The 13,733-nt window shown below is 40.0% G+C and overlaps 1 protein-coding gene across 2 annotated transcripts in view; it reads left to right on the top strand.

The window, feature by feature from the left end:
- Positions 1–13,733, top strand: part of FOCAD (focadhesin) — a 314,072-nt gene that overhangs the window by 196,828 nt on the left and 103,511 nt on the right. For both annotated transcript variants that reach the window (XM_059143295.1, XM_059143296.1), the window contains 3 exons: positions 546–629; positions 7,532–7,670; positions 12,267–12,452. In XM_059143295.1, coding sequence (XP_058999278.1) covers positions 546–629; positions 7,532–7,670; positions 12,267–12,452 — 409 coding nt within the window. The remainder of the gene's footprint in view (positions 1–545; positions 630–7,531; positions 7,671–12,266; positions 12,453–13,733) is intronic.

The raw sequence follows: 13,733 nt of genomic DNA, 5'->3' as shown, positions 1-13,733 counted from the left end.
GCTGTTGTTGTCTCATTTTATTTTTAGAAGGCCCTTCCCCTTTCCTACTTTGCCCCTCCCCTACCAACGAGCGCATCAAGCTAACAGAAAGTTCAGTACTTTTCTTTAGATATGGCTTCCAATGAAGGAGGACAGAGAAGAGGGTGTCTGTCAGTGATACTAGACTCAAGAATGTAAGAGCTGAGATTCCCAAGGGCTAATTTTCCTGGTTAGTAGCTAGAGAATCAGAGCCTAATTCCAACCTAGCAGACTCCGTTTCCTCATAGTACTTTCAGTCAACCCTACTATGTCATGGGGACCTGGTGATTTTGAGTTACGTTCTGTTTAACGTCCAAACTAGGATAAAAATTGAGTGCTTCTGATTTCCCTACCCACTACGGTTTTCTGTTTTTAGTTGTGACACAGTAAGCAAGACCTGAGTATCATTTGCAAAGCACTGACTCTGGAACTTCGAGGTTGGTGCAGGATGGATTGTCTTCCTTCTTCCAGAGTTGATGTGTAATGTCTGTTGTTTCTTTTGTTTGTCTTACTGATACCCCATCTAGGACCCAGTTGTAGCCAATGCTGCGTATAAATCTCTGTCACACTTCAGTGCGGGAGAGCATACCATTCTTCATCTGCCTGAAGAGGTAGGCCTTTCTGCTTTCTCGCTCCGTTTTATAACTCCATTCGTATCTCCTCTCTTAGAAGGTTTTTGCCTGATGGATGTAATTCTAAATATGTGGTCTATAAGAGATAAGAACTTGTATTTATTGCTTGTTTTTTTTTGTTTTTGTTTTTGTTTTTTTAAAGATTTTATTTATTTGAGAGAGAGACAGTGAGAGAGAGCATGAGAGGGGAGAGGGTCAGAGGGAGCAGACTCCCCGTGGAGCAGGGAGCCCAATGCAGGCCTCGATCCCAGGACTCTGGGATCATGACCTGAGCTGAAGGCAGTCTCTTAACCAACTGAGCCACCCAGGTGCTCTATTTATTGCGTGTTTAGCCTGTAAAAGACCACAGCGGTCTTAGACCTCACAGATAATGAATTTAAATCTCGTTGAGGCCAATGTGAACCACCTGTGGTGCCCCCAAAATCTCTGCAGGTGACTGGGTATAGGACTGCATGCCTGGGCCCCCAGCTTATTGTTCCAGAACATCTGTGTCCCCATAGCAACTGTTTTGCCCAGTTGGTGTTCCATCTCGGACTTTAAATCCAAGCATGGCCTGCATCCGCTAAGGTTTGTGCAACCTGGGCAGCCAAAGATCCTTATTTCTGGTACAAAATTGAGATGCCACGTCAAAACAAACAAACAAACAAAAAAACCCACAAAACTTAGTTTAGTGTGAAAAGCCCCAGGGAACTAGATGAGGAAAGTATCACTCTTTTGGGGTTAACGTGTTATGTGACATTGCCTTGGCTTTTAGACTAAAAACATACAGCCTTTTCTAATATCTCCTGAACATAGCCAGCTTTAAATTATTCAGTTATGTTAAGGAGCTAAGTGTATATTTCACATTTCGTATTGCTGTTAATTAAAATGCAGAGAAATGTTTATCAAGTGTCTCTAGAGTTTAAGGCAGGCCTTGTGTTAAGAGAAGTTATGTGAAATGTTATCCAGAGTCTGTCCTTAGGTCAAATGGCCTAAGAAGTTTTGATATAAATTTCTTGGTTTCCTAAGGCGTTAAAATGGATTGAGTTTTTCTTTGGAATTGAGTTTACGCCGAGATTAGATGCCAGTAGGAACAAGGCAGACTTGTGTTGATTGGCTTGAATTGGAGGGACCTATAAAAGGCTCTTGTGAAACCAAATCCTAAGGCAGGATTTCCCATGTTGAGGATGCAAACATAGATTGGCCAGCTTGTCTTGTGGTCATCACAAATGGGAAGACTTATGGAGACTTGTTCTGTGGCTCATAAAATTAAAAAAGATGGGACCTCAGACTGAGCTATGGTGACTAGCAATACTCAAACCATCTTTAAAAAAAAAAAAAAAAAGGAAAAAGAAAAAGGGAACAAAAGCTACCTGTAAATTTTGTAGGCAAATTGCCAGTAAATTGGCTACAACATCTGTAAAGATACCTTTTATTCTTATTATTTTAATGATCATTTGCTAAGTTAGATCATGGCATAATAATTACCTTTACTTTTAGCTATTATTCATAAAATATGCCAGCTGGAGTACTAGGTTTCATTAAATAACTCCCACATATTCTTGACTGTTTACTTTCTATCTCTTTACATATTGGAATGTCGATATCTGTTCCTACTTTGGCCTTCTATTCAGTTCCTGGTTGTGCTTTTTAGAGTTTATGCTCAGATAAGCGAGCATAAACTTCTGAGCATAAACTTCTGCTCAGTGAGATATTAGATACTTTCTTAATCTAATTTTTCAATATTCTCTGATCCATTGAGGATCCATAAATAGCTCTTTTATACCTTCCAATGTAAAGGGTGGTGATAGTGTTGGGTTTCTAGATATGCTTGGGTTTTTACCTTTAGAGTGCGAAGAACTATAAAGGAAATTTCTAAAATTTATCCTTTTTTTTTTTTTTTTTGCCACTCTTCTCAGCCTTTATTTTACCCTTACCCCCGTAAGGGATTCAGCTTATTCCCCAGAGTAACAGTGGTTCACTATAGTGGATATTCTTAACTAGGTTTAAGAGGAGGAGACATAAGTGATTTAAAAGAGTTCATCTTTGACCTCCAGTTTCTGGTGTAGACAGCCTGCCTCCTCATGGAGAGTTACTGCTTCTAAGACTGCACAATGCATTCTTCTTCTTTTTACTGATGACTGAGTTTCCCTTTGCTGTTTGAATACCCAAGAACTAAAAAGTCCAAGAAAATGGTCAGTGTGTTCATATTCCAAACAAGCTCCCCAAAGCTAAGGATACAACTGAGTCAGGTCCCCACCTCCGTCTGGTAGTTGATAGTAAGGTGAAACTAAGGCTCATCTTCTCTAAAATCATATTTTCAATGATTTGAAGGTCCCTGCCAGGTAGCGTCTTCTACAGTGTAACAACCAACGCTCTTCCTTGTTGTCAGAGATGACTCACTCTGCACCAAGGCTCACTTACAAAACTGAAGCCTTCCTCTGGACCTTTCCCGTGAAAGTACATCCACATTCTCTCAGTTTCTGGAAACTTGTGAGATAATCTTTTAAATGAGAGTGCTGTGAATTTCAAATAGGAAGAAATTACAGAAAGATCCATTGTATCCTGATCAACATAGCTACTTTTGTAGATAACTCAGCTACTTTGTAAGTACTAGATCTCTTTACATTTACTAAAGATAGACTTCTTATTGACTGATGCATCAATTTAAGCTGTGAAACTTGTTGAAAGTTCACAGGTTGATAGAACAAAAGGTATTAGGGGAGTGGCAGACATCAGTTAGGGTTGAATGAAACATTGTAGGTAAGGCAGGATGGAAAATGTCAGTGATTAGTAGAGCTGAATAAGACACCATGTGAGTTAGGCAATTTGAATATCAAATTCATTAGCTCATATTTCTTGTCATTGGTTTGTTATTAGGAAGTTTTGTGGGATTATTAATTATAGACCCTTCATACTTGGATCAGTTTAGCAATTATTTATTGGACATACACTAAGTAGTAGACCATTTTATAATCTGGGAATGTTGAATGAATCCATATGTTTTGTTGGGTAAAGTGTCATTGTTAATCACTTGAAATATGCAAATCTAAAGGTGGTCAAAAAGTTTCAGGGAGCTTTTTTGAGGACTTGTTGATCCCAATGTTAAGAAAATGGACACAGATGATTTTCTCTTTTAGTTTGTATTTTTTTGTTGTGCTCAGCTATTTATCCTTCTCTTCTGTCTTCTTTAATGTGCCCCCAATCGAATAAAACAGAACAAACAAAAACAAACAAAATGCAGAGAATTGTTATTCTGGTAAAACAGTCAGTAATGGATGAACCTTTAGGTGGAAGATTGATTCTCGTCTCTGACTTGGGTTCATTAAAAATATATTTAGTTGTTTAAAAATTAAACTTTTTATTTTAGAAATCTTAAGATAGATTGTGTTATTGATTTCTGGAGTTAATTTTAGATGTGAGGAATATAAAAGAATTCATTATGCATCCTGGGTTGGTATTAATATGATATAACCTGTTTGGCTTTGATTTAAGTGAATGTCACTGCATTCATCAGAAGCTGTTTCTCTTTTTAAATAAATTTATGTGGATACTTGACGTGTTCTAAATAAAATACTGTGTTTATGCACAAACTCCTGGGTTTTCATAGGTTATACTCTAGGAAAGGTGGTTGAAAGATTACGTGGCTCAGGACCCTTAGAGGAGGCATTTTATAGGATAAGCTTTCCAATATTCAATTTGAAGCTGATTCTAAAAGTAATTAATCATTTTATATTTGGCTCTCCACTTAAGTTTTTTCAACAAAGCTTAGCTATAATTGGAAGGGTGTATTTGTGTGTGTGCCTGTGTGAGAATTATATACGTGGTTTTCTGGATGTTTTAGTAGCTAATGTAATCTACCAAAATGTTAAAATTTTACAGGTATTTTTATGTGACTTCTTTTGATTTTTTTCTTAGTTATATGTATATTCCTCTTACTCAGTCATTACACACAAAGCAAGGGAAAAGCCTAGCACAGAGAAGCTGGAATAAGTACTTCTTTAAGAGGTGAGCAGAGAAAGGGAAAGATAATGAAACCAAAGTCCAACAGTAAGTGCTAATACGTTCAGGAGAATTAACTCGCCTTTGAAGACACAAATCATACTATTATAAGTCGGCAGACTATATCAGCTATTCTGAAATTACAGTACATCTGTAGTTTTTTTGTTAAAATATATGCATATGTGAGATGCAGACATATGCTCTTTTCCACATGGCAGATAAATTAATATAGGCATCCAGTTATGTGAATGTAAAATTAGACAACATAAGATAGATGAGTGGATCGTTATTTTTTATTTCCAACCTAGTAGGTCTTTCTTTAGCATTTCTAAGAAATATTGCTGGCTTGGGTGCTATGACTCATTTTAAGTAATTTAGTTTGACCGAACAGAAAGACTGGTAGGCTAGAATATGTGTAAAAATAATCTTATCCCTTTTACATTAAATAATTCTGGAATCGGAAGCATTTGGTCATTTGCCATAGTTCCTCCAGTTAAGATCCCTCCGAAGGTGGTGATAGCTTCCGGCTTCTGCCACCCCCTCCTCCCGTTTCCTCTACCACCTCCTCTTTATAACACGGCTGCCTTCCCCCTTCCTGCCAACCTTCCTCCTTCCCTTCTTCTGTTCTTATTCAGCGGCTTTATTAAGCTATAATTCTCATTCCATTTAATTCACCCATTTAAAGTGTACAATTCAGTGAGTTTTTGGTATAGTCAAAGAACTGTGCAACTAATCACAGAGCAACCACAATCTAGTTGTAAAATTTTACCAGTAGTCAATCCCCATCACCCCTTTCCCCTCCTGCAGCCCTAAGCAACTGTGTCACCTACCTTCTGTCGCTAAATTTACCTAACCCGAACCTTTCCTATAATGAAATCACATAGTATGTGGTCTTTTGTGACTGGCTTCCTTCATTTAGCATAATGATTTCAAGGTGCGTTCATCTCTGGCGCATATCTGTATGCACACCTTTGACTGAATAATATTCCATTGTGTAGATAAGACCACATGTAGTTTATGTATTTATCAGATCATGGACCTTTGAGTTGCTTCCCTTTGGGGGCTATTATGAATAATGCATTCACACGCATGCAAGTTTCTGTGTGATTGTACCTTTTCATTTCTCTCGGTTGCATACCTAGGAGTGAAATTGCTGGACCATGTGGAAACTCTTGAACTTTTTGAGAAACTGCCATGCTGTTTCCCAAAGGGGCTGCACCATTTTATATTCCTACCAGCAAAGTAGGACGGTTCTGATTTCTCTATATCCTCCCCATCCTTCTGAGTTTTCCTGGTAATTTACATGTTTACCTCTGTCTTCCAACTCCCCAGATCTCCTGCCATTTGTGCATGGGGTGTACGTCAGAGCTTCCCGGCACTTTGATACGCTGGTGTGGTAGCTGCGTTACCCATGTAGTATCGGGCTGTAAACATTGTTGTCTGTTTCCCCCTGTCTGCTGTTCAAATGTTATTTTCAGTTTGTACTATGATGTATAAAAAGGAAGTAAGGCAGACAGACCCAGGACCACCTCCTTTTATGAATCATCGTAGGCAGCTGGGACTGGTTAAGATTTCTAAGATAACTCCCGATGGAACAAAACCTGGCCAATTCAAAGTATGGGCACAGGCAAGAGGCACTTTGAAAATCCCTGCTTGTGAGAGCTGAAAGGGTTGCAAATGCACCCAAGTTTCTCCAGGAACCAGTGACACCCACAAATGCTGTCATGCCCTATGCAGAGCACACATTATTGTTATCTCTGTAATTATGGCTGGCTCTGTCCTCTGAGAATTAGGTACTCAATATTGAATCAGAATTAAATTGTGTCTTGGAAAGTGCTAGGGTAGTCAGGTTGCTTTTATTCCTTCACTAGTGAAGAGAACACTAGTTATGGTTGAAAGGCTTCATTGGAGTTGAGGTTATTATACTTAAGAGAAGCATTTCCTCTCTGTTTTCTTTTATCCCCCTGCAAGAATCCTGACTCAGTGCAGTTCCTAAATGGAACAGTGCTTTGGGGACCTATGAAGAAGGCAGTCTGCAGGAATTGTTAATTATTTCTAAAAATAACTCCGGGAGACAGGCTAATGGTAATGACTGGGTTCTGGCACTTTATGGTTATAGCAACCACTTTTATATATTTTGATTTCCTCCCCTAATGCTTAATTATCTCCATGTGGGCATTATGATGGTGTGTCATTGAAAGTATTAAAAATTTAATTAATTGCTTGACAGTTACATCTTATAGAAACTACAATGGTGATAATCTTTTTAAATTTTTAAATTTTTGGTTCAAACGAACCTAACTAATCACAGAGCAACCACAAAATCTTCAAATTGCAAATTAGACACCATAAAGTATAGCTACCAATTACAGATTTTAGTGTTTTTATATTCTCTAGCAACAAACTGCCGAGTCTAAGGAAAACTCAGCTAAAGCATTCTGTCCTTTCCTGATCTCTACTATATATGCTACTGGAAGATTTTAAGCTTTGCCATAGAGATATGGCTAGAATGACAAGTTAAAAAGGAAGTATTCCGACAAGGCAAATATTTAATTACAAACCATAGAAGTTCAATATATTGAATGTGTCAGTGTTTGCATTTTATAGTCAAATGGCGTAAAATTTTATTAGTGTTCTATAATAATCATTGCTTACGCTGGCTTACGGTAATTTTCTTAGTATATTATCATTAGTTCCTTACATGGATCTGGGCTTGTAGCTGCTAAGATTGAGTTTACCATTCAGTTAATCTGAAAATGAATAGTAATTTAAAATTAAATTTTAATGGTCTTTTGACATTACAATGCAATGAGTCTAGCTCAGTTTTTAAATCTTGACATAAAAAGGACAAAGAAAGGATTTTACATTATGTTTTAATATTGCCCCCTCTGTCATTTCAGATAAGACCAGAAATCCCTATTCCCGATGAGCTAGATGAAGACGAAGATGACGAGGGTGGCGAAAAAGATGTGGATCTTTCTATTCCTGGCTCTTGCTATCTCAGACTGTTGTCACTTACTGCTCCTTTGGTTTTACCAGGTGACTCCTGTTCAGTGGCATGGCAGCTAGCATTTTTCAGGGATTTTACCTGTCTGATTGTGTTTCTTTTGTGATGTACACATATGATAGCTCACTTTAATTACAGCCCACTTTCTATCTGAAAGGCACAACATATCCATCTGTTGTGGAGGTACTGCTTCAGTTAGGAATGGTGTTCAGAACACACTGAAAAGCGTTAGAGTCGAAGAAAATTGAACCAGAAAACTAGTTTAAACAACCATTTTCAGTGAGAAATTAAAATTCATTTCCAAAGCTATATTCTACCAGACAAATTTGCAATGGGACTTCAAGTCACTGGCTCCAATAATGGTTCTTTATCCTACAAGCTAAATGAAAGGATGGTTAGAATCTTCAGAGATTTATGGGGTGCTTTCATTATGAATTTATTCTTTCTTTAGAATTATTCCAAAGATGGTATCAATATTTGAGAGCTGCAAATTGATGGTTTAAAAAATGGATTAAATTGTATGATCATTACGTTTTGATAAAAAGCTTACAGGACCTTGACATTTAAAAAAATTATTCTAATTATATCTAATTATTCTAATTCAGTCTTAGGTAACATTTTGCCGAGCATGCGTTTATTACCTTGTTCAGCCCCAATCCTACCTTAATTGTACATGGACGTAGAAAGTCTGTTTCTGAAAATTAAGGTCAGTACACTTAAGAAGTGTCATCTGGTCAATCATAGTGTCAATATCCTATACCAGGGGACATTTTTCCCTTGGTTTCACCCCACATGGAGATTTTCTGAGGAATTAAGGCAAATATATATTATCCATTTCTAGACAAAGCTCGTGTCCCAAATTCCTGCCTCCTTTCATTAGAGAAAACGGAAACGAGACAGCATAGACCAAGAGCGCAGCCTTCCGTTTCTCTTGATGTCCAGAACAAGCCTTAACGGTGTGTTCCCTGGTCCTCTATCTTCTGTTTTTACCCACTCCCGGAAGGTGCTTCAGAGTCTGGGACCCCTTTGGCGTTTTAATAGTCAGTCCCAGGAAGGAAATAGCTTTGTTATCCGAAGTTTCTCCTGTAACCCAAAATCGCCTTAGAAGTAAAAGTTCTTTTGGGCTTTTTAAATGACGTCATTCCTAGTGACGTGGGGCCTTCCCTCCAGTTTTCTTGTAGTGGAAAAAGGAGAAGGTGTGGCCAAGGTGAGCTGTTGCTTCCCTCCTCTTAGGATGTGGTAGCCATTAGCTTGTTCTACATCATTTGTTCTTGATGGTTGCAAGTGCTTTTCCGTGAGAAAGAAGGGGAGGATTTGAGTTCAGCAACTTTATCTGTTTGAGAAAACTGTCATTAGACTCTGGTGGGGGTGCTGTTCATGCTGGCTGTGTCTGGCACACTCACCGCGGGCAAAGGTCTGTATTTTTCCGTGCCTCGCTTTCCCTGCAGTTACTGGACTACTCAAAAAAGAACCAGGGGCAGGTGCCAGCCCTAGGACTGTGGACCTTAAAAGGTACAGGGTAGCTAGTATAAGATCTCTAGTTGTAGCAGCCAGAAAACCCAACTGCACTGTCAGTGAATCCTGGTCCTTTTCTTCTCCTCTTTCCTTTCAAGTAAACACAAAAGCAGCTGCAGTGTGAGTCCAGTAATTTGCGTTATGTTAAATGGGGATGTTACTGGTATTTGTTTTTTGTTTTGACACAATTTTAGGATTCAAAGATGTTGTGAATACACTTTAGAGGGCTCCTGTATACTGTCACCCAGCTGCCCAGCAGCTCACATAGTTCATTATTCAAACCAGGAAATTCACATTGATACAAAGCAGGTAACTGAAGTATAAACCTATGAGGATTTCCCCAGTTGTTGCTTTTTCCATACAGTGTACACACTTTTTGGTTTAACTTTTTTTTTTTTTTTTTGCTTGGCATAGTGTCTCTGATATTTATCCCAACACTGGCCTGTCTCGATTCTTCTTAATCGCTGAATAATATCCCACTGTAGTAGGCACCAGTCTGTCTACACACTTGTTAAAGGACATTGGGGTTGTTTAAAAAATTTGTGTCTAACACTCTGTTCTGCAGATTTTCCGCTCTTTCAAGTTCTCACGTGGTCACCTGGAGGGTCGGGGCAAGGCCCCGACAGGGTGGAAAGATTCCTGGTGGCTGGCTTAGTGGTTGGGGAAGAGGGCGCTGTATGATCACTTACACTCATGGTATCATCCCCTCATTTAGACTGTTTTCGGGGCTGGAGTTAATTTGAGAAACCTTAGTTCTCTGAAGAGCTTGACACATTCCCGAGTTAGCGTGTGTACAGTGTGTACTTACCTCCTGACTTGTGCGAGCTTTTGCCAAAATAGGACCCCTTCGGAGAAAGCATGAAATGACCTTCTCTCACCATAGCTCCTCTGTCCTCACAAACATGATTCTTTGCTACATTCTGGGAAGTTTGTGCTGAAACTTCACGTGAAGCAGTCACCCACGTGCGTCCGTATCAGATACAGTTGGATGCTACTCATTTCTTTCATTTAGACCATGTATTCATCAGGGTCTTGACAGAAAAGGCACATTGTGATGGAGTCTGTGAGCGTTTACAGCAGGGACTCTTGGCAGTTGTGCGGTCAGGGCCGCAGGACATTCCCAAGCAGTGGTGCTTTAACCCGGAGTGGTTAGCGCCCCTCCCCCTGAAGCAGTAAGGGAAGAGAGATAGCGGTTTGGAGACTGAGGGAGAGCATCCTGTCACAGTGCTGCCAAAGGGGAGCCAAGGCCTGCAGAAGAGGGGTGCAGGCAACTTGTAGCCATCCCGCGGGAGGGGGGCTGGGAATTCATGCCCTGACCTCATTCTGTTTCCATCCTCTGACCTCCTGCGAGTGTCTCCCATTGGATAAAAGCCAACTAGAAGCCCAAGGACAAGGGAGCCTGATTATTCTTCCAGGTCATGGAGCAGGGTTGAGAGGGTGGAGGTGGGGGTCGGGAGGGGTAAATAGAAAATGTCCCACAGAGGTGTTCTCTGGACTTTGAATGGAGAAGCGTGGTCGCATCTGGGAAGGTTCTATACAGGAAAGACAGAACTGGGCATGTAATAGAGGCTCCAGGGCACACTTGCTGCCTTTAATGTAATCATGGTCATTTAAAGCAGACTTTTCAGTGTATTAAGAATGAAATTCCAGTCTCAGGAGACAGACCCTTCTTTTTTGTTCCTATGAGAGGCACATGCAGTGGTTTTCTTTTTTTGTTTTCCACACATTTTTTAAGGTTTCATGTTTCTGTTGTTTTTGTTTCTGCATTGGCAACCTCTAGTGGTCCTTAGAAAAATAACACTTGATAGAACCTCTAGTCTTCTCAAGAATTTTGTTTGGGTATCCTATTGTCTTCTGAGCCCATATTTGTGTTGATAATAACTAGAAACTTTAAGCAATAAAATTTGGGGCTTAACTAGGATCACAAACAAAGAAATCATGAACTAATATTTTGGTTTTTTAAATAATTGTCTTGATATTGCTACAGAATGATGGAGAGTCGTAAAGGACCTCTCTGATAATACCTAACTGACAAGAAGGAACTGGTCCCATGGAAATCTGAGACTAGCGTGTTCCACTAGTGGGAGGAATAGGATGTACAGTGGCTCAGACTTCGATATGAGCTTTGTGTTATTGCAAAATAGAAACAAAGGCCATGTGGCAATACGCCCTTAACACTTAGCTGGCAAGGAGGGTGCTTGGCAAAGATGAGGTCAATGGGAGAGTCAAGGGCTGGGTCATATAAAGCCTTGATCATTGTCAGAAGTGTTAATGCTATTCCACGTATGGTGAAAAAAAATCACTGGACGATGTCTGGGAAGGGAAATCAGATTCTGGCTTCTGGGCAGAGGATAGTTTGTAGGGATGGTCATGAAGAGAAGACACCAAGAAGCTAGTTTTATTTAAATTTGTCCAGATGAGGAGCAGAGAAGATAATAACTGGCCAAGTAGCAGTGAAAATAAAGAGAAATGCATGGGTCCAGGATATATTTTTAAAGATAGATTTAGAAGGACTTGTTAATGGATTACATGTGAGAAGTATGAGAAAGAGAGGAATTAGAATATCTAAGTTTTTCAGCTTGAGTAACTGGGTGCCATGTTCTAATTTGGGAAGACTAAGAAAGGGATGATGTCCAAGAGTTCCCTGCTTACTTTGTGAAGTTTGGTTTGAAATAGAGCTCTGTGTGGTGTGTGTGTGTGTGTGTGTGTATAAGTGTGTCTATATACACTTATACACTTATACAACATCCAATTCACTGATGGCCTGACCAGAATAGGCAGCTAGAAAAAGAGTGAATTTACTCTTTCCTTAGCCAGGACATCCATCTCCTCTGAATTACATCCATCTCCTACTGAATTACACCAGCACTCTTTCTGGACCTCCACCTTGCAGACAGCAAGATCATGGGACTTCTTATCCTCCAGTGTATATAGACACACTTATACTACACTTATACTTTATGTATAAGTGTATATATATCTATATATAAGTGTATATATATCTATATATAAGTATATATACATACACACACACATATGTGAGTTAACAATGAATGATTGTCTCCTAACAGACTGTATTTACTCTACTTTTAATCTCCTTTCATCTCTTTCAGCCTTAGAGGAATTTTTTACATCTCTTGTGAAGCAGGAAATGGTAAATATGCCCCGTGGAGTCTATCACTCTGCATTAAAAGGAGGTCCCCGGTCCGACCAAGGAAAAACTGTAGCAGGGATCCCCAATTTTATATTGAAGATGTATGAGACCAGTAAGCAGCCAGGTTTGAAACCTGGCCTTGCAGGTAAGTACAGCACATGGTATCAAAGTACAAGTTCTGAGCCTAAGGATTGCACTTCCTCTTCCAAGCTGGGTGTGATAGGTCATGGCAGAGCGTACCTGTTGCTAACATTTTGACACACCTGGACAAATGACAAAAATAGACCATATTTTAAAGGCACCAGAGAAGTGTAGAAGCAAAGACAGGTAGACTAAAACCACAGCATGAGGAGAAAGAATACTTTAGAAGTGTGCCTCTGCTGCCCCATGGGAGACAGTCACTGATTTTGGTTGTATGCTAGGACCGGGGCTTGGCCCAAGAAGAGGTCTGTTGCAGTATATAGAGAAACCAGTGGAGCTTTTATTTATTTATTTTTTAAAGATTTTCTTTATTTATTCCTGAGAGAGAGAGAGGGGGGCAGAGGCAGAGGGAGAAACAGAATCTGCACTGAGCAGGGAGCCCGATACGGGACTCAATCCCAGGACCCTGGAATCATGACCTGAGCCACAGGCAGACATTTAACCATCTGAGCCAGCGAGGTGCCCTAACCAGTGGAGCTTTTAGTGGTTCCATGGACCTAGAGTGATGTGATGGCTCATTTTCTATGTCACTTTGGGCTAAGTGATACTCAGGTAGCTGGTAAAAATTACTTGTTGATGTCTTTGAGGGTGTTTCCAGAAGAAGTTAGCATTTGAATGAGTAGACTGAGGAAAGAAAGTCACCCTCACCAGTGTGGATGGGCAACAACATCCAATTCACTGATGGCCTGACCAGAATAGGCGGCTAGAAAAAGAGTGAATTTACTCTTTCCTTAGCCAGGACATCCATCTCCTCTGAATTACATCCATCTCCTACTGAATTACACCAGCACTCTTTCTGGACCTCCACCTTGCAGACAGCAAGATCATGGGACTTCTTATCCTCCATAATCATGGGAGCCAATTCCTATAATAAAGCTCCCCATTTAGAGAGAGAGAAAGGGCTGGGGAGAGGGAGAGGTTGGGGGAGAGATTGAAATTGAGATTCTGGTTCTCTGAAGACTCTGATGAACAGAAGTGAGAAACCAGAGTTTTCTCAAAAGCTAGCTGATAAATTTTGAGTTTGCCCTGAAAGTTACAGAACTAGGCTGGAGCTTATGAGAGGCGGTGAAGTCTCCGGCCTCTCTGTGTGCAGGAAACAAAGAAGAGCTAGGACAATGGGCCTGAAAACAAAGCCCAGGAGTAGCCAGGAATTGATACTGAAGAGCTATGCCTCTTTTCACCTGGGAGCACTTACTTATTCTGGCCTCAGCTGGAGACTGAATTT

This window comes from Mustela lutreola, chromosome 12, assembly GCF_030435805.1.
Source record: "Mustela lutreola isolate mMusLut2 chromosome 12, mMusLut2.pri, whole genome shotgun sequence".
Taxonomy (NCBI): domain Eukaryota; kingdom Metazoa; phylum Chordata; class Mammalia; order Carnivora; family Mustelidae; genus Mustela; species Mustela lutreola.
This window is presented reverse-complemented; position numbering and strand designations above follow the sequence as displayed.